The 27,531-nt window shown below is 41.4% G+C and overlaps 1 protein-coding gene across 3 annotated transcripts; it reads right to left on the bottom strand.

Annotated features, from left to right (window-relative positions):
• Nucleotides 1–9,927: 9,927 nt before the first annotated feature.
• Nucleotides 9,928–25,684, bottom strand: MFAP5 (microfibril associated protein 5). Of its 3 annotated transcripts, XM_025995263.2 has the most exons (10): nt 24,073–25,684; nt 23,484–23,543; nt 22,475–22,510; nt 19,150–19,194; nt 18,797–18,829; nt 17,943–17,978; nt 16,041–16,070; nt 15,069–15,156; nt 14,411–14,484; nt 9,928–12,611 (listed from the first exon to the last, which is right to left on the bottom strand). In XM_025995263.2, exons 2-10 carry the CDS (start codon nt 23,539–23,541, stop codon nt 12,499–12,501), a joined length of 513 nt encoding a protein of 170 aa, XP_025851048.1. In that variant the 5' UTR covers nt 23,542–23,543; nt 24,073–25,684; the 3' UTR covers nt 9,928–12,498. The 3 variants fall into 3 exon arrangements, with proteins under 3 accessions (XP_025851048.1, XP_025851049.1, XP_025851050.1); XM_025995264.2 differs by lacking the exon at nt 17,943–17,978 and having other exon boundaries at nt 24,073–24,216; XM_025995265.2 differs by lacking the exons at nt 16,041–16,070; nt 17,943–17,978 and having other exon boundaries at nt 12,191–12,611; nt 24,073–24,216.
• Between the last annotated feature and the right edge of the window lie 1,847 nt (nt 25,685–27,531).

Raw genomic sequence — 27,531 nt, 5'->3', positions numbered from 1 at the left:
CAGGCATGAGCACTGAAGCTCAGATTTGAAACTATTATCTTGCAGGATTCTTAAATATAATATAAGCAAGGGACTCCTCCTGTTGCCTATTGCATGGCAGATAATCTATAAAGAACACCTGGTTTTATAAAATATTATAGAATGGATATATTTAGAAGGCCAGATCTTTCAAAATATCAATTGTGATCGTCAGCACGTTATGGGAGAACATGGTTTTCTGATTAGTAACAAAGTATGAGTGAGGAGTTTTGTGGTTCTCACACTTCAGTGTGAGTGAGTGTATAAAACTGCAGATTCCAGTATTTAATCCCTGAAGAGTTTATTCAGTAAGTCTGGAATGCAGCCCAGGTTCTCTGCCTTCCTGACAAGCAGCCTTTCATTCCAAAGCAGGTGGTCTGGTTGGACCTAAATTTGAAAAATATTGGCGGAGAGGAGCTCAATTTTCTCCCAACTCTAAAATTCTGTTTGTATGACCTCACTCTAAAATTTTGTGTTTGTATGACTTCAGAGTTTTGAAAAATTAGTGTGTGTTTGCTTCATTGCTTTCTAGCCATTTGGAATGCCAGGGAAAATTAGAGATGCTCCAAATAACATGGAGATCTTTTCTCTTTTTGTGGGTAGGTGCATTCCAAAGACCAAATTCCATGTTATTTGTTTACTCAGTGATATAACATAAGGAAGGATAATTGCAATCATGACAAAATATCTCTAAAGTGGATAAGGGACAGTCCTAAAGAAAGTATGACATATGATAAACAGTATGTTACCCAGAGAATTGCCATTTTCCTATTTCTCTTTTAACTAGTCTGGGACACTTGAAATAAAATCACCTTCTGCTCTAAGGAAGTCCTGGCACCATATTTGCACATTCTTCCTCTGTTTTTATAGAGTCTGTGCTGATCATTGCCTTTCTTCTCAATAATTGTTCTGTCACTAATTAAATCACAACCCTCTTGGTTTTATTATATTGTGTTCTTTAAAAAAAAAAAAAATTTATCCATGAGAGACACACAGAGATAGAAACATAGGCAGAGGGAGAAGCAAGCTCCCTGCAGGGAATTAGATGTGGGACTCTATCCCAGGACCCCAGGATCATGCCTCAAGCCAAAGGCAGACACTCAACCACTGAGCCAACCAGTCATCCCTATTATATTCAGTATTCTTGATGAGATTTGAGAAAGAACTGCTTGATATCAGTAGCTCCAAATTGTGTTACCTGGTTTCCTTTTCCCCCATGACCCTCACATCTTTCCTCCTCCTCCACTCAATCAACATGTGGCTAAAAGTACCAACAAAGATCTCTTCACTTTACCAGAGGGGAACTGGAAGAGCTAACTACATCACTAATACTAGAAAAAAACATGACTTGTACACTCAGCATTTTCATTAATTCATTCAGCATGGTCCTGGCTCCCACACATTCTGGTTACTTTAGACCTCCATCCACAGGTTCCATAGAGGAGGTATGGCTACAGATTGAAAGAAGTAAAGTCAAAGTTCTCCCTATTGGGACAGTTATTTTGGATATGCTCTTTAATTATTTGCTTATGCCCTATACAGACAATCTTTTTAAAAATATTTTCTTTATTTGAGAAAGACAGAATATGTGAGTGCGTACACATGCAAGCAGGGGGAGGAGCGGAGCAGAGGTGAGGGAGAGGGATGAATAGACTCTGCTGAGCTCTGAGCTTGATATGGGTCTTATGACCCTAGCTAAAACCAAGAGATAGATACTTAAATGACTGAGCCACCCAGGCTACAGATAATCTTAACAAGCAGGGTTATGGCAGATACAATAGGTCACAGCGTATATGATTCCATTTTTTAAAATTTTTATTTATTTATGATAGGCACACAGTGAGAGAGAGAGAGGCAGAGACACAGGCAGAGGGAGAAGCAGGCTCCATGCACCGGGAGCCCAATGCGGGACTCGATCCCGGATCTCCAGGATCGCGCCCTGGGCCAACGGCAGGCGCCAAACCGCTGCGCCACCCAGGGTTCCCCTATGATTCCATTTATATGAAATATTCAGTATAGGTGAATCCTGAGAGGCAGAAAGCAGAGTGGTGGCTTCCCAGGGACTAGAGGGAGGAGTAATTGCGTAATGGATATGGAGTTTTTCTTTGGGGTGATGAAAAAGCTTTGGAAATAGAGGCGCACCTGGTTGGCTCAGTCAGAAAAATGTGCAACTCTTGATCTTGGGGTCGTGAGATGGAGGCCCATATTGGGTTTACTTAAATAAGTAAACTTAAAAAGTTTTGGATGTTTTGGAAGATATGTACAATTTGCATACTAAATGTTGCTAAATTGTACACTTTAAGATAGTTTTATGTTATGTGAATCTCATAAATTCTTGATTAATTCAGAGACTTCTGAATAAACAGCCATAAAAAGGAGGAGATGATGACAGGGCTATTCTCATTATGCATGATGTTAGTCATTAGTATGTATACATGGAAGAGAGTCTAGAGTAAGGGAAGCAAAGGTGATATACACCCTGGGACAAAGGAGAGGATAGTAATGGGAATGGGAGGGATGAACTGAGATATAAATGACAAATTCACTTGACCAACACTTGGGGAGCAGGTGCTAATGGGGAACTGAAGGCTGTGGTGCGGCTGTACAAAATGAAGGGCCTCTTTGTTTCTTAACAGGAGGAAACACAATACTTTTTAGTATAAATTAAAGCATTGCTTTATCTCTAATCAAAAATTAAACCTGAAAACAAGAAAACGTATGCCATTGTAGAATACCAAAGGTGCTATTCAAAGCAGAAACAGGTTGAGTAACAAAGAAGTTACTCTAATCTCACTGAGGGAAAGACACCATGTCTTACTTGACTTTGTATTCCCAGCACTGTGCCAGGCATTGGTAGTCAAATGTTGCTGCTGATCAGGTCCTCTTCTAATCATCTAATTCACTTAACCTTACAGTGGCCATAGGCATTTGGTATCATTGAGTTCTTCTGAGGCACAGAAAGGTTAGGATCACAATGGTGGAATTAGGCTTTGCACCCAGGTAGTCTAGCTTCTGTTTGTGTTCTGAAACACTTGCTATATTTCCTGAAAGAATCAAAGAAATAATAATTAAAAGACTGACTAGTCAACAAACATATAGCTTCTCTTTATCCTTCTGAGGAGAGGAAAAAATCTGAATGTCTTTGGCACTTCCCATGTTATTTCTTCTGGCCAGATTCATTGCTCTCGACCATTGGCTGTGTGCAAAAAATTTCCGAGTAGCCTAGTTCCTGGGTAGTCTATGGCAGCATGTGAAAGCAAGCCAACACCTGCTTTCCACCTTAATTTTAATAAGGGAGCACACATCACATTCCTCACAGGGTAAAAAAAGCATTGGGCACCCTGAGATAATTAAGGAAACAAATAAGTAGTATTGTATCATCCAGTTCTAGTCTCCAAAATTAATAAAGCCTTCAGCCTGTCCTGTAAAATTAGTGACCCCTAGCAGAAACAATTGTATACGTATCTTTGGCAATGGTGATGTCTGAAACTAGCCTTTGACGATATGCTAATAATGTGGAAAAAATTGCTGTTTTTCCATCAGGAGTGGACTAGTAAATTTGATTATCTAAAGAGTCTAATTTTGAGGGACGCCTGGCTGGCTCAGCGGTTGAGCATCTGCCTTCAGCTCAGGTTGTGATCCCGGGGTCCTGGGATCAAGTCCCACATCAGGCTCCCCGTGGGGAGACTGCTTTTCCCTCTGCCTATGCCTCTACCTCTCTCTCTCTGTGACTCATGAATAAATAAGATCTTTTTTAAAAAATCTAATTTTTATATTTAAGTATACTGTATTTTTTGTACCAATTTTTGAAAAGTCTAAACTCTCTTACAAACCTTTGGCAACTCAAATACTTCTGACTTTTAAGTACTTTTGTCTCCGGGATCCCTGGGTGGCTCAGTGGTTTAGCACCTGCCTTCAGCCCAGGGCATGATCCTGGAGTCCTGGGATCGAGTCCCCCAGTGGGCCCCCTGCATGGGGCCTGCTTCTCCCTCTGCCTGTGTCTCTGCCTCTCTCTCTCTCTGTGTCTCTCATGAATAAATAAATAAAATCTTTAAAAATAAATAAACAAACAAACAAACAAATAAATAATTTTGTCTCCAAATCTTCCTTTTGCAATGGAAGGAACATTAAGTTTTAGAATTCATGGGTTCAGCCTTCTTTCCACTGTGCTACATTTTATGAAGTCAGCAGTACTTCTTCACTTCTCAAAACCTTATTCTCTGTCCCCAAAATAGAAGCAATGATCCCCTTAAACTTCTCACCTTGTGGATTGTTCTCAGAATGAAATATGAGGTTCCTAAAATACAAAAAACAACCTGATAAAAAAAATTTTAAGTGAAATGTAGTCTGGGTTAGTTGGAGTAGGAGGTGGCATCATGTGAGTCACCATCCACCACAAGTTGAGTGCCAGGACTCCAAGAGCTGGGGCATCTACCGAAGGCTAGGCAGGCTGAACAGGTTTCTGGCCAGATGAGCCAATTATACCTTCAACCAAGTTGTGCCAAAAATGTTGAATCACACCAGCCAGCCACCTCGGTTCCTTTCTTGGACCATTGGAAGATGAAGTTTCCTGGCCCAGATGACAAAACAGCTGTGTTGTAGGGACAGTATCAGATGATGTTGTATGTCCCCTACATGCCAAACTATCTGTTTGCACTGGCACACCCAGAGCCACAGGCTCAAGAGCAGAGACCTGATCAGTACCTTAGACCAGCTGGCCCCAGGGTTCCCCAAGGGATGTGGTGCCATTGTGACCTGCACTCCCATTCTCCAATGGGCCAAGAGGTGTATGGGCATTTGGGCAAGGTCTTGCAGAACGGACATAGCCAACCAGACCCTAAGTGCTCTCTAAGGGCCGAGCATGCCAGAGGTGGAGGACATCTGCCAGGGCCTGCAAAAACTCACCCTGGATCCTGCTCTCTCATTAAGATTTTAGATGTTGAAAAAAAATTTAAATTAGGAAACTTGAATTAGAGAGAAACTAGTATTGTACACCTTTTGCAGGTTTCCACACCTGTCTGCTCAGTGGCTAACCAGCGAGGGTTACCTCATTTTGTAACGAGAAGGAAGAGCCAACCTACTCAAGAATAGTTAGGGAGAAATCAATCCATTTTAGGTAGAAAAAAAATCTTATTTTATTAAATATGTAATATTACAAGTGCTAACCCTTTTGAATACATGATCTTGTTAATTCTCAGAACCACTGCTAAAGTAGATGTATTCCCATAAATCTACAGTTGAGTAGGAACATACAACTACTGAGTGCTATGTCAGGACTGGCCCTGAAACAAACACAGATTCCTTTATGTTAAATTGAACAGGATGATATAAATATATTTTTTGTTTTTTCTTAAAGATTTTACTTATTTATTCTTGAGACACAGAGAGAGAGGCAGAGACATAGGCAAAGGGAGAAGCAGGATCCCTGCGGGTAACCTGATGTGGGACCTGATCCCAGGACCCTGGGTCATGACCTGAGCCAAAAGTAGACAGTCAACCACTGAGCCACCCAGGTGTCCCTAAATATATATTTTATTATACCTAGAACCATGTTGATTTGAGTGTAGGTGCCCCATGCATAGATATTTTATAGTTGCTATGAGGCAAGGTAAATTATTCCTGCCCTATGTCATTACAACATCCTGTAATTCTTATGAATTGTACTTACACATTCAATCTATAATTTATGAAATATTGTACTTTATCACTTATCACACTGCCAGATCTTTCTATCCCACTTCCTGTGAGATATTGGCAACATAAGAGCATAGTTTAACATTACCGAGTTAATGATTACCTTCCAGCAAACTAGTTTCTCTGAGTAACCAGTTGAGGAGCTGTCATTCATGATTTTATATGAACATTTTCGAAGTAATTTTTGTTTTCAACACATTGATTTTGAGGTTAACATTACACATTTTCATAAACTTATTTATATTAATAATACTTTGTTGGGGCGCCTGGCTGCCTCAGTCAGTGGAGCATGCTACTCTTGATCTCAGGGCTGTGAGTCTGAGCCCTGTGTTGGGTATAGAGATTACTAAAATAAATAAAATCTTTTTTTTTTTTAATAAATAAAATCTTTAAAAAAATTGGTTTCCCTTCCTCCCCAAATCTCATCCCTTTTGGAATGGATGGATAGATATATGGATGTAATTTTATACAAATGGAAGAAAACTTTTTCTGTGCAGTCCTCATTATCCTTCATTGTAACTCCTTGCATTTGACCTTTAGGGACAGAACAACGTATTAGGACACAGTGTATAATGACATAGTTGAAACTTCAATGCCCATCAATCAATCCCTTATGGATCATTTGGGTTATTTTCTGTTAAACTGTCTCTTTAAATTTGCTCAGAGTTCATCTGTTCCTTTTTTTTCCAGATTAAGGGAGGAGGTGAATCTCACACAAATTTAAGAGATCATCCTGAATTCAATCCTCATGGATTATCATCTAAATTTAACAATATACTCCATAAAGCTACACATATGGTAGGTAAATCCGCAAAAGAAAGGAAAAGGGAGAGAAAAAAAAAATTAGCAGAGCTAGAGAAAAGGACCCCCTGGTTTAGTCAAGAAAAAACCAGAACCTTCCTGAAAGTGATTGGACAAATTGAAATTAAAAAAAAAAAAAAAAAAAAACACCTTCATCAGCTATTTAAAAAAAAAAAAATGAAGGTTTGAGGTGAAATGAAGCTCAATTTGTCAACAGGAAGCTATGGGCTCTGCACCTCTATTTATATAAATAGCATTTGCTTTTTCCATCTTTGGTTCTGCCCAGAAGTTGTTGTCTGACCGCTGCTTCTGGCTCTGCTTGACTGGTTTTTAGAAAAAAAGAAAAGAAAAAGAAACTGTGGCCACATGTTCCTTTCTCTACCACACACAACCTCTACAAGTCACTTTCCCTGAAGTTTGGTTAGTGAAAATGCTAAATGATACAGGATTTCAGTGTTTATTGGAATGTTGTATTTTTAACCAAATCTGCCTCCCCGAGTTGACAAAATTATAAGGACAGTCCTGACTTCTTTCTGCTGTGCTCTTGAGGTCTTTCCATTCTACCCCGTAAAGTTCCAGGTCTCTCGGGACCTCTTTGCCACACTTTCCAAATTCCCTTTTCCCATCAAGTCTGTGAATTGCCGTCTTCCAACATTCTGGTCCCCTGCCTTGATGCCAACCTGTCATTCTCTCCCATCTGCTAACTCCCCTTGTCTGGGGTCTGGGAGTTTCTTCTCAGATTTCTTTCTTCACTGGGTTACAGCTGCTTCGGTACTGAAGGCAGGGTAACCCAAGAGGCTGCACCTAAGTTGTTTGCACCTCTGACCTGTGTAACACATTTGGTTTGACACAAACACCCTGAGGCAGAGGAGGGAGGGGCTTGCGGCTAGCAACATCCACTGATTGATGTCATCAAAAGTAAGGCCCAAAAGTGGGGAGACCAGCTGGGGTTTGCACCATCTGCCTGTGAGTCAAAAGAATACTTAAGAGAAAGTGTGCACCGAACTATATTTAGAGTATAGTGCACACGTGAATTTCCCATTCAAGGAGAATTTTCCTAAGCATGAAGTGTGGAAAACATTAGGCTCAGAGCAGGAGCAGTTCAATTGTGGAGGAGGAAACAAGAGATAACCTCACAGGTGGGCAGATGAAGGTGCCCTCTTTCAAAATACCAGGGGGACGCCTGGGTGGCTCAGAGGTTGAGCGTCTGTCTTTGGCTCAAGGTGTGATCTCTGGGTTCCAGGATCAAGTCCTGAATCGGGCTCCCTGTGAGGAGCGTGCTTCTCCCTCTGCCTATGTCTCTGCCTCTCGCTCTGTCTTTTCATGAATAAATAAGTAAAATCTTTGAAAAAGAAAGTACCAGGAAGACATTCAATCTCAAAAAGATACTCTCCTAAAAATACTTTCACCAAATCCTTTAATTCCAAGGCTAAAAATGCACTGATATGTTTCCAAATATTTTTCATCAAAATATAAATGCCTTGGGACACCTGAGTGGCTCAATGGTTGGTTGAGCATCTGCCTTCGTCTTAGGGCATGATCCTGGGATTAAGGATCAAGTCTCACATTGGGCTCCCTACAGGGAGCCTGCTTCTCTCTCTGCCTGTGCTGCTGCCTCTCTCTCTGTGTCTCTCATGAATAAATAAAATCTATCTCTCTATATATGTTTATTAATAAATTCCTTGCTGAAGAGCGATATCAGTTGTGCTCACCAGGAAAGGGATAGTATTAATGCCTAAAAGAGTAAAAAATTTTCAAAGCTTTTCGTGGGAGGAACAAGGAATGAAAACTAGAACATCAGAAATGGGGCAAAGATGAAAAACAAGGAGGTAAATGAAATTCTGCCAGTGGACAAGAGAACAGAGGGAAAGAACAGGACCGTGGCTTCTGGCTGGCCCAGTTGGTTGAGCGATTGACTCTTGGTTTCAGCTCAGGTTGTGAATTGGAACCCCACTGTTGCCCCCCACCCCTGTGAGGTCCCCTATTCTGCTCTATACTCAGGGGGGGAGTCCACTTATGGTTCTCTCCTTCTCCTCCTCCTTCTGCATTCTCTCTCCTTCTCTTAAAAAACAAAAACAAAACAAAAAACAAAAACAAACAAACAAACAAAAAACCCAGGACCAGGCACCTGGGTGGCTCAGTGGTTGAGCAACTGCCTCTGGCTCAGGTCGTGATCCCAGGGTCCTGGATTTGAGTCTCGCATTGGGTTGCCTGTGGGGAGCCTGCTTCTCCCTCTGCCTATGTCTCTGCCTCTCTCTCTGTGTCTCTTATGAATAAATAAAATCTTAAAAAAAAAAAAAAACAGGACCAATACAATATCCTGAAACTAATCTGGGACTGTCTTTATGAGAAAGTTGTGGCAGAAAATAAGACTCTCTAAGCATAAGGAAAGAAAGAATGGGCAGCAAGTTAGAAATGTTGGTTTACATTTCAAGAGTTAAAAAGGTAGAAAATATAAGAACAATGAGAACTAGGAAAACACTGAAATGCAGAAGAGAAGTGAGAATAAAGCGTGAAGCTTTACCTAGGAAGACTGTTGGGACTGAAGGGGGCAAAAAGAAAAAGAATTCTCTGAATTGAATTTTCTGGAGGAGAGTAGATTTGATGTGTTGGAGAACCAATGGCAAAGTTGTGGAGTGAGGAAGGATATAATAGAGAATAGTGGAATAGAGCACTACTGGTGCTCTATTTGCAAAGTAGGATAAAACTGTAAATTGAGGTGGGGGTGCACCTGGGGGGGCACAGTTGGTTAAGCCTCTGACTCTTGGTTTTGGCTAAAGTCATGATCTCAGAGTTGTGAGACTGAGCCCCAAGTTGGGCTCCACAGTCAGTACAGAATCATCTTGAGATATTCTCTCTTTCTGCTCTTCCCTACTACATGTGCTCACTCTCCCTAGAATAAATCCTTTAAAAAAAATGCATATGGACACCTGGGTGGCTTAGTCATTGAGTGTTGGACTCTTGATTTCACTCAGGTCATGATCTCAGGGTCATGGGATCAGGCTCTGCGCTTAGGATGGAGTGAGTCTACTTGTCCCTCTCCCTCTGGACCCACTACCCACTCGTATACCCTCTCCTCAAATAATATCTTTTTTTTTTAAGATGTTATTTATTTATTCATGAGAGAGACACACACACACACACACACACAGAGAGAGAGAGAGAGAGAGGCAGAGACACGGGCAGAGAGAGAAGCAGGCTCCACGCAGGGAACCCGATGCAGGACTCAATCCCAGGACTCCAGGATCACACCCTGAGCCAAAGGCAGATGCTTAGCCACTGAGCCACCCAGCTGTCCCTCAAATAATATCTTTAAGAAGAAATTTTAAAAAAATTCTTTAAATGAAAAAAGCATAAAGTTTGATCTTTCTAGACATATAAGAGAACAAAGAAACAGATCAAAGACCACTCTCCTGAAAAGGAATGAAGAAACATTTATTTTAAAATATTTAATTTGAAGTATACACAATACTGGGAATTGAAGTGCTTTGTGGTGGGAATGCCACTTCATTCAATATAAGGTAGGAGGGTCATGTTCATGGTGAGATTCTTAAATGATTCTTGGAAATTCTGTGCCTATGAGATTTCTTTACAGTGGGTATAATATTCACTTAATAGATATATCTATACAGAAATACTTTTAGAGGATGTGGAGCAGAGATTACATACTTTGGGTCTTTTCCTAGCATTTCTCTTTAATCTGTTGTGCAAATCCCATTAAACTAAATTGTTTCTTAATAGCAAGAGTCTGATGCACATTAATATAGTTGAATTCTTTCAATATGAAAAGAATCTAACCCTACCAAGCAGAGTGGATTTTTTTTTTTTTTTTTTTTTTGTAACTTGCCTCGAATTCCCTGACTTCCTAATTAAATTCCACAGGCTGTTTTGGAATGTTACTAAGTTATTCAGATAGAAGGATCTGTGTAGTATGTAATTGGTCACTTATAACGGGAATTTTGTCTATTATGTTGTAGACTGCTGTCTTCATAGAGGATATTTCTCCCGTTATAAAGCAGATGAGGTGGTTGTGAATTAGACTGCTTCTAGGCTTCAGGAAATATGAATGATGCATTTAAACCTTGAGAATCACATAATGGAAAGAAACTGTAGAATCAACATAAAATTAACTTTGTTGTGTAAAGATGGGAAATTAAACCTAGTTTACTTGTTTCTTGGTTTACCTGATTACTGCTAGAGCCAGGATAAGAATGTAGTTGTCTGAATATTGTCTTTCTTTAACACTTTTTAAATAAACTATTAGGTAAATTTGGTCTGCCTGCCTTTAAGCCCCAAATCAGGCTCTTCCAGGCTTGTCAATGTGGTTCCAAGAGAAAACCAGCAGGGGCATTAGTTTCAAGGGAGGCAGCTCCCAGATTTAGAGATTAATTTTTTTACCCCCTAAGGAGTATTCACTCAAAGACATGGAATGGGAGCTGTCAGTACCAGCTGTGCTTGAGTTTCTGACCAAAAATGATGAAGAATGGACTTAATTATGCTAACAGATTGAAAATCTAGACATACACTCTCCAATACACAATTAGAGATATTTTCTATATAGATCATGAGCGTTACATGTGTACAAAAAGGTTAATGTTAGGCTGTGGTAAAGTAACCTTTTTTTTTTTTTTTTTTTTATGATAGTCACAGAGAGAGAGAGAGAGGCAGAGACACAGGCGGAGGGAGAAGCAGGCTCCATGCACCAGGAGCCCGATGTGGGATTCAATCCCGGGTCTCCAGGATCGCGCCCTGGGCCAAAGGCAGGCACCAAACCGCTGCGCCACCCAGGGATCCCGTAAAGTAACCATTTAATGCTGAGGCTCTATTTGGGAAATACACTACAACAGTTAAGATCCGTGGCTGTCATCTCATGACACCAGTAGGGCAAAAATTAATCACGTCAAATTAATTCTGTTACACAGTGTGATCTTTTTTTTATACTAACCATTTCTTATGAAAGCAAGTCCTCTTGGACGATCCTCTTGCCAGCCCATCACAGGCTCTACATATACATATACCCAGTGTGGACTGAGAAGTATTACTTTGTAGATGTCGTTTCAATAAAGAAAAGAAATTAGTTTTACATTAAAAAAAAAAAAATCAGGCTCTTCCAGAGCCCATTTGCATGGTTATCTCTACAGATCCTGGTTATTGATGAGGATGAAAGAAGTAGCAACAAATCAAGGAACCTCAGACCAATGCTATGATTTCACATTAAATTGTCTAACTTGTGAGGGTGGGCCAACCTCCATATGACCAAAAATGAGTAGGTAAATGGGACTTTGCATCTCTACTTGTTGTACAACTGCATGAAAAAGTGAATAGGAGACTACGAGTCCAAGTTCCATACTTGGTCTACTCTTCTCCTTTATCCTTGGCCTCCAAACTTAGCAGATGTCATCTTGGGTCTTTATATATATATATATATTGCCAGTAGGATTGTATAACTTGGTTCCAGAGAATTCTCTAAGACTACAGAAATTACCATGACTCTTCTCAAAGAAGACCTGCCAGGCAAATCCCAGCAAAATAGTTAAAATAAGAGTAATGAGGACTATGTAAATGAGTGGGGAGTTAATCTAGGAAACTCTTCTTAAATAAATGGAGTTCTATGACTAGTTAAATAGACAGCAATAGGTTCTTCCACCCTAAGATCTATTTCAGACAGATTCAATAGTAAATATTAACCTAAAGTTTATTTTTCTTTGAAATTCTATGTAGAATGTTTGTATATAAGCCTCATGGTTATCATTAATCTACTATGTCTATGATATTGAGAAGCGGTGAAACCATGCAATAATATAGACCTTATGTTATCAGTCTGGGTGAAAAATCAGGGAGTGGGGGCAAAAGCTAGGTACTGCAAAGGGATTGGTTTAAGAAATACTAATGTCTGTGGGTTAGCTGACAATGGTTGGACAAGGAGTTCCTTCTTGTTGAGCGTTTTCTTCCTCCCTCCCACACATTCTTCTTTCTGCTTGACGATCACAGACCACTGGGTCTCTGCAAATTCACACTTTCACAGGGAGGAAGTCGGAAGTAGTTGGAGCGACGGAGTCGCCTTGGGGGTAAACCAGCCATCTGACGGCAAAGTTCATCTAGAAGAGAGACAGAGCATAATGGAATGGGAATGCAAAAAGATAAGGGGTCCTCTTTTATGAGAAAGAGAAGACTATAGGTGCTGTAGTGAAAGATCGAAGAGAAATAGATCTGAGCTAGAACCCCAGATCTGCAGCTTCCTGGTTATTTATTACTTACTAGAAAGTTTAACTTTTCTCAACCTCACTATCCCTTCCAAGTATAGTCATGCAATACCTGCCTCGATGGTGTACTTGTGGATATTAAATTCAAATAATGTATGCAAAGTACCTAGCACAGGTGGCCAGTCAATTTTAGGTTCCTCTGTATACCTCGCTCCCAATTCTTACAATCATGGATTTATTAAATCTCAAAAAAAAAAAAAAAAGAAATTCAATCATTCCTTGTATATTTAAGTGTTTACTGTGCAAATAGCTAACTTTAGCAAGTCCCCTGAGACACTTGAAAGTGCCTAGAGTCCCAAATACTCATCTTCAATCTCAAGGTGCTTCCCTTGCAGGTGGCTTGCGCAAGGTTGATGGGGGCAAGCAGCAAGTTTCCTTCTGCGAAGTTAACTACAGCTCTTACTCAGGAGCTCAGTGCAAGATAGGCTGCTGAGTCAGAAGGGGCTGTGTCTGTGGTGCCTTCACCAACCGCACTTATCCACTTATCGTTTGGGGCTGGCCGTGGGGAAGGTGAGAAGTATCTTTGTTTCCACAATGCACGGTTTATAACCACATGGTTTGTACCCTTGTAATCGTTCTTATAAAGTTTTTCTACCCTCTTTTACTTCTAAAATTTCACAATAAGTCATGTAAATGGTTCCTGGAATTGGTAGACTGTTTAAAATGTTGCCAGCTTCTAAAAGTCCAGTCTTTCTTTTTAAAGATTTTATTTATTTATTCATGAGAGACACACACAGAGAGGCAAAGACATAGGCAGAGAGAGAAGCAGGCTCCCTGCAGGGAGCCTCATGTGGGACTTGATCCCAGGGTCCCTGAGCTAAAGGCAGACAGACGCTCAAGCACTGAGCCACGCAGGTGCCCCAGGCTGGGGTTTATTTGTTTGTTTTACTTATAGGACCTATCTAAACATCAATATCCGAATTAGTGGAGTTATTATTACTATTTTTTAAGTAATCTCTATACCCAACCTGTGGCTTAAATTCATGACTCCCAAGATCAAGGGCTACATGCTCCCCAGACTGAGCTAGCCAGGTGCCCCTGACTTGGCTTTTCACCTAGAGCCTCAGTGAATGATCTTCAAAGCAGCAAGAGCTTCAGAAAGCTCTATGTATAGGACAGGTCGGGGGTTGCAATCAAGCTGGAAAGAGATCCAACTGTACTTTTCTTAGGGTTGTGTTAAGCATACTTCTTTATTTATATTGCTCATTTAAGAGCATCTGGGTGACTCAGTGATTGAGCATCTGCCTTTGGTTCAGGTCACGATCCCTGGGTACTGGGATCAAGTCCCATATCAGGCCCCCTGTAGGGAGCCTGCTTTTCCCTCAGCCTATGTCTCTGCCTCTCTCTGTGTCTCTCATGAATAAATAAAATCTTTTTAAAAAATGGTTATTTAGCAGGGCACCTGGGTGGCTCAGTCAGTTGAGCATCTGCCTTCAGCTCAGGTCATGATCTCAGGGTCCTGGGATCAAGCCCTGCATCCCATCAGGCTCTCTGCTCAGCGGGGAGCCTGCTTCTCTCTCTCCCCTCTGCTATTCCCCCCACTTATGCTCTCCCTATCTCTCAAATAAAATCTTAAAAAAAAAAAAATTGGTCATTTAGCAATTACCAATCTTAAAACCCAGACATCATCTTACCTTTCATAACTTCGTGTTCTTTACAGACAAGACGGGAGCAGATCTCATTGTTGATGATATACATACGTCGTAAACTGCCATGGTCCCAGTAACATGGTTAAGGAAGGAGATAGAAAAAAGCATTGATGGAGAACTAGCCTAGGCTGAGCATGCCTCCTCAACTTCCATATTCTCCACTCTCCCCTATCTGTTCTCCTCTTCTGGATTTCCTTAATTATTTTGGATTGCTTTTTTTTCTCTCCCAGAGGAGTAAAGGGGATAGACTGGAATTAATCCTTCTTCTTAGTGAAACTTACCCACTCCACCTAGAGTCAAGTTTAATGCTCCTTGCTAGTTTTTACCTTTAAGAGTTGGATCTTTTACTTTGGCCTTTTTCTATGAAGTAATAGATTCACTGTACCAGTATTTCTCTCATGACTGTCTTTTTCTCAGCCCTCTCTTCACTTGCCTACTAGCATCTAGTCTTATTGGTCAGTCTGTCCTCCATATACCTCAATTTAAGCTCTAGGTTCTATTTGGCACCAGCAGGAATAGCAAGGGGGGTCACCTTAAAAACTTCTGTGCCATCAAAGATTGAAATTCCATAGTGAGTGCTCTTTAAATAGTTACTGACACGAAAACACTATAGAAGAATCTGCATCTCCTGGGATTCTTTTACCTTGTGAAACATAGCTGATGAATGCATTGCTTGACTGGCCGGTGCACAGAGTAGAGTCTCGTGCAAGCAAATTTTTCATCCCGGCAATCTGAAGAAGTCCAACATAGAAAACAGAGGCATAAACAAAGGATTCAAGAGATGGAAGAAGATAGATAGAATGGGGAAAAAATATAAGTATTCTCTACACAGGATCTTTGTAAGTTGGAGAATGCCCTCCTTGTTCACAAAAGCAGAACAGGAGGAAATTGGCTAAAATAAAATTTAGGTGCTTTCCTACTTGGAAGCAGAAGTAGGTAAAATAATCTGTAAGAGTTCTTCTAGGAAAGTCTTTCTAGGTTTATCCAGGTGGCAGTATGAAATACAAAATTGAAATGCTGCTGCTTACCCCATTCTATAGAATAAGAATTCTTAAGTGGGTCATAGTTTCCGTTTCAGTAGTTTCCAATTTTAGATGCACATCAGAATCATCAGTACAATAGAGAATGCAGCTTTGGCCATGACAACTAGAGTAATATTGAGTCCTTGCAGTCACTCCCTGACTCACTAACCATCACAGAAAGTCCATAGGTAGTTTAAGAAGAGGACTGTTACCAGACTATCCAACAGTGCTTCCATATTTTCTCCCATGAGTTTGAGGATAGGAGCTCATAAAAAAAGGAGGGTACTAAAAATATTCTTTAACAGAGAATTGGAAGCTGGACAGCCCGGGTGGCTCAGCGGTTTAGTGCCGCCTTCAGCCCAGGGCGTGATCCTGGAGACCCGGGATTGAGTCCCACGTTGGGCTCCCCGCATGGAGCTTGCTTGTGTCTCTGCCTCTCTCTGTGTGTATGTCATGAATAAATAAATAAAATCTTAAAAAAAAATAATCGGAAGCAAGCTGGAAGGTATACCAAGTACCCTCCAAAGAATAAGAAGGTATATGAATCCCCAAGAAGAAAGCTGAAGAAAAAGACATGCAAAAGATAATCATACCTGCTGTGGTATTTTTATCATTGGGTGAAGCTGGAAGGCAGAAATTTCATTGAGTTATTACCAGTTCTAGAATTCATTACTTCTGTAACTGTCAGGTTGCCTCACTTGGGACCCATACGGGGCAACCATAAATAAAAAACAAGTGAGTTGGTAATGCTTTTAGCAACATCTAAAAACCCATAATGGGCTGTTTTGACCCACAAAATTGTGGAAATTTATAAGTTAGAATGGGAAATTTGATATTGCCTTTCTCCTTTCTCTTCTAGAATTGAAAACTGCACGGTTGTGTTGTTGACAAAAAACAAATTTAGTAGGGACACAAGGCAAGTAGCCATATGCCCAGAAGGGCTTCCTCCTACAGCTAAGGAGAGAAATGAATGTTAACCTGTAGAAGCTCATTTTCATAAAAGAAAATCACCTCTCTGTAAATCAGATACATCATCATGGGATCTTAGATAAAAGTTAGCAAAGAATAGCAAAGGTCACAGCCATAGCCAAACCTAACCTATGGTCAAGCTAAATAGGGACCTAGTTTGTAGAATGAATAATAAGTTAAGGATCAAGATGAGTTTTGGGAATACATTAACCATGGGAGTTATGTCATAATGCCATTGGAGGAGTTGCTGATAGATAGGATACTATACAAAGTGTAGTAGGTGATCTCATCTATCCCCTGGTTTCAATTGCAGGCTTACATGCTGAGAAGTCTCAAACTTCCAGCCCCAATCTCTTCTAAGCTCCAGACCTATGAAGCCACCTGCCATTTTATGGAAGAGTTTGTGGATTTTTCAGAGATCCTTCAAATCCAATGTATCTTAAACTGTCTGATCTTTCCCTTCACCAATTAAAACCATTCTTCGGTGAATGGTACCACCATCTACCCAACAGAACACTAGATATCATCTCAATAGTCCTCTCACACAACTCACACTTAATTCTATCTCTACCTTAGTTCAGGCCACCATCTTTTACTGGAACTAGTGCAATAGCATTCTGGCTGAATTTCCAGTTCAAAAATCTGATGGGAATCTTTCTTTGTCTAATCTAGTCTCTGATGCTTTTTTATTTTCATCCTAAGCCTTTGGGCATAGTGTTTTCTTTACCCAGAAGCTCTTCTGCCTGTTTACTTGATTCACTGTTTTTTCTTTCAAGAAGCAACTTAGTCAATGTCCCCTCCACAGAAGCCTGTTCTGACCCCCAGCCCTGAATATTCTCAAGGACTCTTTCTAGAGCTTCCACAGCTTCTTTTGCTTATCCTGATCATGGCATTTTGTGAAACTGAATAAAGTTATCTTTCTTTACCTTGTGTATTACACAACAAATATCTAGTAAAATGAATCGGGTTCATATTCCTGGCATTTAATAGTAGGTTTTCAGTAACTATTTCTTCAAAATCATCTAGTTTTTGTCTCCTTTTCTCACATCCTACCACTGTTTCTTGTAGATTTTGCCTTAATCATTTAATAAACCTCGTTTCTTCAATGTGCCAAGCACTATTTTGTGTTGACACCTTTGAACATACTGTTCCCTCTTTGACTGCCTGGCCGCCTCCAATATTTCTTTCAAGAATTGATTTAACCATTTCTTCTAGAAAGTTTCCCTTTATCTTCCCAAATATTGATCTGTTTATATATTTGTCTTGCCTTTACCCATCCGGTCTTGGGATCTTTGAGGGAAAGATCACATGTTGGTATTTTGTATATCAAACACCCAGCACAGTCTCTGCTTGTTAAGGAATCAAAAATGTCATTAATATAAATTGAACTATTGGAAGAATGTGCTACATAAACTGTAGTCCTATCTATTTAGGATCCTTCACCAGCTGTAACTGCCTTCCATAATGGGTTCTGGGGAAAGCCCAGAACGGCCCCAGTGGCCCTGGGATCCCACATCTGAACTCACCCAGGTCATCTGTGGAAGGCTCGATATCGGCCAGAACTGAAAAGGCACAAAACAGCAGGTGTGAGGAGGGCTTTGAGTTGGCAAGGGAGAAGGCAGAGGATAAAAAGGGAGAATGGAAGGGTGCCTGGGTGGCTCAGTTGGTTAAGCGTCTGACTCTTGGTTTTGGCTCAGGTCCTGATCTCAAGATCTTAAGAGAAATCCCAGCATGGGGCTTTACACTGGGCCTGAGCATGGAGTCTGCCTAGGATTCTCTCTCTGCTCTTCCCTGCCCCCCCCTCCAAAAGAAAAATGATTTAGAAAATGGGAGGATGGAGGTATCAGGCAAAGTCAAGGCTATGGCTGGATTTGTGTATTATATCCAAGGAAATAGAGTTAATTGAAGAAATTATGAAATTTTTTTGGTACTGTTTGGCCTACTGACAAAATTATACTTTATTATGCATGCCTTATTTTAGTTATGCATCCACTTTGTTTCATCTATTTAGAGGACTGGGGGACTCTGTTTCCTTTTATCCCACTGTCACTGAACAAAACACCCCCAATCCCTTTATCCCTTTCTCAGAGATAAAAGCACAGGATTAATTAAAAGCTGGAATGAAGGGGATCCCTGGGTGGCGCAGCGGTTTGGCGCCTGCCTTTGGCCCAGGGCGCGATCCTGGAGACCCGGGATCGAATCCCACGTCAGGCTCCCGGTGCATGGAGCCTGCTTCTCCCTCCGCCTGTGTCTCTGCCTCTCTCTCTCTCTCTGTGACTATCATAAATAAATAAAAAATTAAAAAAAAAAAAAGCTGGAATGAATATTGTGAATATCACGAAGAATCATGCCATTGTAAAAGAATGGTAATAAAATTTACCTGTTTCATCTGTAGAGGGCTCATTCACCAGATCTGCAAAGATACAATATAGGTAATAAAAAAACATAGGCAGGAAAAGTTGTAAAGGGAAGCAGGATAAAGGGATGATCTAAAAGGAGGCAAGAAAGATTGAAGTGAAAGGATGTAGTTTAAGGGACTTCCACAGAAGGAAATAGGAGAGAAAAGACTGGGCATATTCACAGCATCAGTGGCATCTATGACAGATACTAGGGTCTGCATGAGCTCAGAGCGCCCACTAATTTCTGTTCTACTCCTTGTTTATCTTTGTTGGACATCACCCTCAATCCTTCTATTCCCGGTACAAAAGCAAAGAAATAAAAAGGGTAGCTTACTTGGATCCTCTGTAAATGTTTCTGGTGTCACTGGAGTCACATCATCTGAATGAAAAAACAAATCAGAAAACATTATTTTTTTAACGATTTGATTTGTTCATTTGAGAGAAGGGGAGAGAGAAAAGATAAGCAGGGAGAGAGAGAACAGACTCCCTACTGAGCAGGGAGTCCAACATGGGGCTGAAATATAGGACCTTGGGATCATGACCTGAGCCAAAGGCATATGCTTAACTGACTGAGCCACCCAGGCACCCCAGGAAAACATTTTTTTACATTTAGTGCCTCCCATTCTTGCACTCCCAGTAAGTGGCTAGCACAGCTGCCAGCCCACAGCAAGTATCCCACAACCCAAACAAATATCCATTTCCCACTTCCATGAATATACCTATGAGGTCCTAACCTAGAATGTCCTTTTCCCTTTGTCTCTCACATGCCCATCAGATAATCCTCCACAGGCATCCACTTTCCTAGTCAGACTTTGGTTTAGGAAGAGAAGAATAACATATTTAATTGTCCTACAAAATAATAATGTATGTCGCTAATTTGAGTTTGCTATGTGGCAGGCACTATTTAAATATGTTTGTACAGATGATAAAATTGAGCACCGGCTAAGTAAATAATTTACCCAGGGTCATAGAGCTGTGATAAGTACAGTGGATTGATGACCTCTTTGTAACACTTATTTTAAGTGAAAATTGTCTTTCCCAAAGACCCTGATTTTGATAATTACAATTTTGAAATAATTGGATATCACTTTGCTGATATACTTACATACAAGCATATTCACCAAAGATGATGTTATTTTTTTTTTAAGATTTAAAAAAAAAATTTATTAATGAGAGACACAGAGACTGGCAGAGAGAGAAGCAGGATCCCTGTGGGGAGCCCGATGTGGGACTTGATCCCAGGACCCTGGGATCACTACCAGAGCTGAAGGCAGATAGATGCTCAACCACTGAGCCACACAGGTGCCTGATGTTGATTATTTTCTGGTGCTTAGTGAGAAGTGAGGTGAGGAGAAGGGAGGGGATACTTGTAGAGAATACCTTGCAGTTGTTCATTGGAAAATAAAGGCAGGAGGAGAAAAAAAAAAGGGTTCAGGTCTTAAGGTGGAATCTATTATGATACATTAGAAAAATGTATCTGAAACTATAAATAATAGCACTACCTGAAACAAATTGTCTCAACCTTAAGAAGCAAAATGACAGGGCAGCCCTGGTGGTACAGTGGTTTAGTGCTGCCTACAGCCTGGGGTGTGATCCTAGAGACCTGGGATCAAGTCCTGCATCGGGCTTCCTGCATGGGGCCTGCTTCTCCCTCTGCCTGTGTCTCTGCCTCTCACTCTCTCTGAATGAATAAATAAATAAATCTTAAAAAAAAATAAGAAAAATGACAAAGCAGTGTTCACATCTAAATATTTAATAAATATTCCATCTTCAATTATCCTTTATTGCACACGATTTATCATTATAATCTAGTTTGCCCACCAGGGGTCAGCAAATTCTTTCTGCTTTGACTTTTTTTCTTAAACTGGTGTCTAAATGCCATGTTTAGTCTGGAGAGAATAGCATTTTTAGAAAGCATGCCAGAGCTATTGATCATTGTGGCAGAAGCAAAACACAAATAAAACATTGTGAAGCAATTTCCCTGGCTTACTACTTACATCATCCTCTTTTTTAAAAATTCAGGTAGAAGGGGATCCCTGGGTGGCTAGGCAGTTTAGTGCCTGCCTTCGGCCCAGGGCCTGCTCCTGGCGTCCCGGGATCAAGTCCCACGTCAGGCTCCTTGCATGGAGCCTGCTTCTCCCTCTGCCTGTGTCTGCCTCTCTCTGTGTGTCTCTCATGAATAAATAAATAAAATCTTAAAAAAAAAATGCAGGTAGAAAGTCATGAGATTTGACCAAAGAGCCTTTTTATATTTAACACTCAGCATTAGTTTTCATATTTCAAAACAAATTTTGGTAAAAGAAATCCAAGTCTGTTCTAATCCCCCAGGACATATTTAAAAAAAAACCATTAACCCTAGTCATTCTGAAAACCATAAGAGGGGAGTGGAGCCTCTCAGGGTGTAGCCTGGTCTCACCAGTTCCCTTCCTCTCTAGCTACATTCCAGGCCAGCCACTCACAGAAATGGAAGTGAACCAGTGGGAGAGCAGAGGGGTTGAGAGTGATTCCTTGCTGTCACCTAAGAATTTCTGGATAAAGTACTCTATTTCGGTATATTCCTCAGATTACCTACCTTTTCCATGAGCTACCACTGTGTAAATCCTTATCTAGAATTCATGAATGTTCTCTGAAAAGAAATCTTAAGTAGACATTTCAGAAATCATATATTCCTGCTAGGAAAGCATCACAAATATGTAGACAAGGACCTGACCATAACCAGCCCAGAGAAATGAATTCAGAATTTTTTTGCTAATGCTGAATGCTGATATAGGTTCAGAAACTTAGGGATTTGGATCCCTTTACCCACAGCAGGAAAAAAAAAAAAAAGAGTTGTTTCTATATTTTCTGTACCAGGATGCAAAGAAAGAAATGATATTGTGTCCCAATGCACACATAGAAAATTGAAGCAAGTATAATAAGGTAATCTTTTCGTCTTGGAATGTACTAGTAATGTACTCCATTTTTATTTTAGTGTATACTAATTCATTAAAAATACCCATTGTGATCTGCTAATTTGATTTTATGGCCCTTTAATGGCTTATATACTGCTCTCAAGGGTCGGGAAAAGTAGGAGATAAGTTGTAATTATATTGAATGTCTGGAGGCAGAGTGGAGATGTTTATTGGAGTTTCTGTCATCGAACCGAAGGAAGCCAAAACATTTGGGTTTGGTCCATTAGTGCCAGAATTTCACTGTAGCACTGAGATGACTTCTTTTTCTGCCTGCATGTTAGCTTCTCCATTGTTATATGGAGAAGAAAATGCTGTTAGGATTAGTGGCGTTTTCTGAGTGAGATAAGAGCTGTATTGGAGAATGGGAAAAACAGATGGGCATAGTGGATGTTTTCGGCAAGGTATTTCAGTTGTTAAAAGAGGTAAAGTTTTATGAACTGGATAATAGGATTGTGGAAACTGGTGAATTAGAGCCTATTTTCCACACATTGGCACTGTGTCCCTCTGTTATATTATACATTCTTTAACTCTGAACATTCATCTATACTATCCTGATAATCCCAGCAGATAGGGTGCCTGGCTGTCCTGTCAGAAGAGCATACGACTCTTGATTCACAGGGTCTTGAGTTCAAGCCTCACACTGGGGGTAGAGATTACTTAAATATTTTTTGAAAACACAGAAGAGCCCAGATCCAAGAATTTACCTACCTCCTCGTTGACCACTGACTCCTAGTGGTGTCCACTCTGTACCAAAGGACAGAGAAAAGGGTTAAATGACTCCAGCTCCCCACCCCATATGGTTTTTATTAGATGAACCAGAAAATGATGAGAAACTGGTTGTACTTGATTTTTCTGCACTGTATTTCTATATGGTTCAATACAACATCACTCAGACCATTAATGACATGGAAGTACTCAAGAAAAATAAGTTCCTGAGAAGAAAGCCATGCTTTGCCAAGCCCTGACTCCAGATGCCTTGTTACCCCCTTTCCTAGCAGAAGGAGTGGGATCTTGTTCAGCACCTGGGGCCAGCAGCCTCTCTACTGTGTCCTGTAGTATCCCCACAGCCATCTTACTAGCTACACTACTGAACAAAGCGCAAAATGATTTTCTTACAGTGTGTATCTGGCAAAATGAGAAAATAAAGCAGGATTTCTCTGCGGTCCGAAGATTCACTTTCTGTGGCCAATATCCTAGCTCCATTCTGTGAAACCTGTGATGGCTTTTCTTAGCTTACAGCCTGGCACATGTTTTCATGTGTGCCTGTGAATACATTTGTGTATATGCTGGAGCTAGTATGGGTTAGGTGGGAGCATATATTCCTCCACTGTGTCCCTTCATGTATTGAATTTGGCCCAGTTTATTAGTTGTCTCCATATCATGCCATTGTGTATCAGCTTCTTGCTCCTCTGTTTACTTGTATCTTTCATTGTGTGACCCTCTTTTGGTTAATAGGCCTTTGTGTGGATCTTCTACTCAGAACTCAGGATATGTCCTCCCAAGTCTGAGGTCATCTCTGATTTCATCTCAGCCCCTGCTTCTCAGAACCAAATCTGTCCTTTTCTTTAATGGCGATCCTAGAACTCAGTAGCAAGCTCTGAGTAACCTCTGCTGCCAGTCTCCTTCACCATCCCTCTATCCTGCCCTCTAACACACACATCCACACACACCGAGGAGCTGGCATTGCAGGGAGAAAAGATTCAAGGTAGGGACTCACCAGAGGGGATGATGAGCACGGTGAGATACAGCAGCACCTTGGGTCCCGTGAGCAACATGTCTAGTGGGAGTGTTGGGAGAGTAGAGGCTGTAATGCTCGCAGACACATCAGCATTGAGGTCCAGGCAAGGGTACCTGTAGGGCCCCTGTCTCTTTGTCTGCCCAGGGCTTTCCCTGGTCCCCCCTCTGACTCCAGGCCTTTCTCTCCTTTCTTTCACTGAACATTTATTTTCCTTCAAATTATCTTCTTTGCCCACTCACCGTTATTCTCATTCTCACTCCTCTTTTCTGCCAAGTCAGAGGATACTTTCCATTCTAACTGGTATCTTTGCTCATGTCCTGTGGCCGCTTTCAACCCCCAGTGTCTTATAGTCCTTTTCAATATCTGTGGCTTCTTAATATCATCTGCTAACCTCAGTGTCTTATCTCTTGAATTCCATGGATAATTGAGATATTCACTCAATTCTCAGTCATTGTCATTCCCTATTGCCCCACTCTGGCCTTTCAGTTTAACACACACACCCACACACACCCAACCCATCCAACACACCCTCTGTCTGTTTAGGGTTTTATACAATCAAACAACTCACTGTGTATTTCTCCTCTGCTCTTTTCACCGAGTCCGTTGTCTGCCGAAAATGCGGCTCTCTCCTTCTCACGCTGTTTCTACTTTGGCTGGAGAATAAGATGAACAGAGCCACTCCCTGGGAAGGACTTCAAATTTGGCCTACTCTGAAACAATGAGATGAGGGAGAGCGAGGGAGAGAGAGAGAGAGAGAGAGCACACGCGAGACAGAGAGAGAGAGAGAGAGAGAGAGAGAGTGCACCAGGCTAGAGGAGTGTGATGAGACTGGAATGAGAAGGGGGCTGGGGATTTGCACTCACTCACACCCTCATTCCAAAGGTTATGACCACACCAGTGAGTGATACTGCTGCTCCCTAGGAGGCCTGGCTCCCACTCACAAATGCCTTTCTTCCATGAGCCTCTTTTCCAAACTCTTGCAACCCAGCCCCTGGCCCACCTCTGCTGTGGGTTCCTTCTTACCTAAATAGTTCCATTTCATGCTTGGACAGCCTGCCCCTTCTCTGGCCATCTTCCATGTTTGCAACCTCCTCCTTTCTCACTTTCTTTTTCTTTTTTTTTTTTTTTCTCACTTTATTTTTCGACATTCATTTCTTCAACTCTAACAAATTTCTTTTTCTTTCTTTCTTCCTTCCTTCCTTCCTTCCTTTCTTTTTCTTTCTTTTTACATCCTTCTTGACCCACACACTCAAGAATGTGGTTTTTTCCCCCTCTCAGGGAATTCTATTCATTCCATTTTCAAACACACACAGATACCACCTGAGTTTTGTCTAAGGTTGGGTTGGCTGTTGTTAGGATTAGGAAAAACTGAAAAATACAGTACCCTTTGAATCCTTTTGAAATGTGGAGGAGTTCTGTGAGAAGACCCATTAGCCTTCTTTTTGTCTTTTGGCTTTAAGTTTATGCTCAGAATCTTGGTTGCTGGCATCTTGAGGATAAAATGCCATTGGAAGCCCAAAGAACATTGGGTGCCAAGTTCATTCCACTTGCCTTATTTTCCAACAGTACTTTTCTTCATATCGTGGAATATGTAGATAACATGTTCTCTGATCCAGAAGTTTTAAAGACTTTGTATTTGCTCTTATTCACAGAAACATAGTGGTTTAGACTGGTAAAAATACCTCCACTTTGGAAGGAATAAATTAGAATTACAGAAAGTCCAGTCTAAGGAATCAGTGACCATGTGTGCATTTAAAAGTGTATTAAGTTTCAAGTTGTCTCTTAGCTCCCTGAGTCTGCATCGTGTATCTCCCTGAGGAGAGTATAGGTAGAGAGAGCAGATCTTGTTAATAGAATACAGACTAGACAAGGAAAAAGAGTTAGAGAAAGGAAGGAGGGAGGGAGAGGAAGGAAGGAAGGAAGGAAGCAAGCAAGCAAGCAAGCTGGTTAGTTGGGAGGAAGGGAGACCAATGGACATAATCAGAAATAAGGAAATAGCACCTTTGGCTCCTCCAAAGGAGCGATACATGTTCCATCTCTGAGATACATGGGTGCTGATCAGTCTCTAGAACAAATCTGAGTACCAAACCCAGCTCCTCCTCATCTGCCTGGACGAGAACTTGCTCTTCGCCCATCTGTTCTGCAGTGAGAATGTAGAGGCTGGAAAACAGATGTGATTCTAATCTGGTGAGAGTCAGGGAAAGAAAAGGCAGGGAGGTGGGGGTAGGGAAAGAAACAACAACAAAAAGCCAGATGCAATTCAGAGCTAAGGCAGGACATATAATAGAGAGCTTAGAGCAACAATCATGTTTTCCATGAAGCTCAGACAGATGGACAAACTGAACTCAGGCCAATCATTTGGCAGCGAGAGCAATGACCTCAACGTGCTGGCCCAGCTCGAGACCATAGCATAGGAAAGCCTCCCCAGGCAGTAGGAGGGGGTGCTCTCCTGGGGTCGCAGGAGGGAGTCTGAAGCTGGGGCAGTGAAAATGGAACAGAATGTTCAGAGTAAGGCAGAGGGAGAAGGCAGGGAGGGACCAGGGGCTTAGAAGGAAAGGAGAGGAAACCGGCAAGCACTGGGGAAAGCAAAAACTTCATCTGTTCCTGCTGGGCTTATAGTCATTCAAGAATGCAGTGTGTTTTGAGGTAGTCTGATTAGTGTTTCTCCATTGCAGCTATGGTGGCCCCTTTATCCTGGCTTTGTTCCCCCATTTGTTTTCAGAGTTCAGGCTTGGATGCCCAGGTTTGGAGAACCTCAGATTAACTTTTCTCAAGGTGATTTGGTCAGCACCTGTTCTATGACGCCATCAGTTTATCACTGGAGTATGTGGAGTCACGATCAGCACAAATAGTCAAAAAATGAGCAACCATGAGGTGCCAAGGTGGCTCAGTCAGTTGGGCAACTGCCTTGGGCTCAGGTCATAGTCCTGGGGTCCTGAGACTGAGCCCTGCCTCGGGCTCTCTGCTTGGCAGGGAGCTTGCTTCTCCCTCTCTCTCTGCTGCTCCCCTTGCTCATTTGCACACACTCTCTTTCAAATAAATAAAAACTTTTAAAACAAGAAGAAAGAAAGGAAAGGAAAGGAAAGGAAAGGAAAGGAAAGGAAAGGAAAGGAAAGGAAAGGAAGAAAGAAAGAAAGAAAGAAAGAAAGAAAGAAAGAAAGAAAGAGCCACCATCCAGAGCTGTGAGAGTATAATTTTCAGTTCTCACTGATCCTGGGGAAGAACTCCCAGGGCAGCAGCAATCTATGCTCCCCTCAACATAGACTGATCCGGGAAGCCCAGGTGGCTCAGCGGTTTAGCGCCACCTTCAGCCTGGGGCATGATCTTGGAGACCTGGGATTGAGTCCTGAGTCAGGCTCCTTGCATGGAGCCTGCTTCTGCCTCTGCCTGTGTCTCTGCCCCCTCCCCCTCTGTGTGTGTGTGTGTCTTTCATGAGTAAATAAATAAAATCTTTTTTTTTTTAAATTTTTATTTATTTATGATAGTCACACACACAGAGAGAGAGAGAGGCAGAGACACAGGCAGAGGGAGAAGCAGGCTCCATGCACCAGGAGCCCGATGTGGGATTCGATCCCGGGTCTCCAGGATCGCGCCCTGGGCCAAAGGCAGGCGCCAAACCGCTGCGCCACCCAGGGATCCCTAAAATCTTTTAAAAAGAAACAAAAAAAAACATAGACTGATCTCCTGTGGGTAGAGAGAACATTCTCCAGCAACAGGAAAGTCCCCCATGGAACTGTCTGGAACCATCTGGCAGGTGCAGAAGCCATTTAAAGCAGGCAAGGTAATGTTTGAGTTACCTAGGAATTTTTTCCTTTTCCAAAAGGGTCTCCAGTCAATGGAAGTTGGTTAAAGTGCAAAGAAACAGAAGGGAGGCAGACAAGAGAGCTCAGCAAGCTGGCTCTATTCATCTGTTTATTGGCCTGTAAAGAATACACCCATTAGCTGAAGGCCTCTGGGCAAATGTACAGAAACGTTATTACTACAGTCCAATCTAACTAAATTAAATCCAGGGCCTAAATGCAAAAAA

This window comes from Vulpes vulpes, chromosome 8 (genome assembly GCF_048418805.1).
Source record: "Vulpes vulpes isolate BD-2025 chromosome 8, VulVul3, whole genome shotgun sequence".
Lineage (NCBI taxonomy): Eukaryota > Metazoa > Chordata > Mammalia > Carnivora > Canidae > Vulpes > Vulpes vulpes.
Note: the sequence above shows the minus strand (reverse complement) of the source record. Positions and strands in the feature narration are given on the sequence as shown.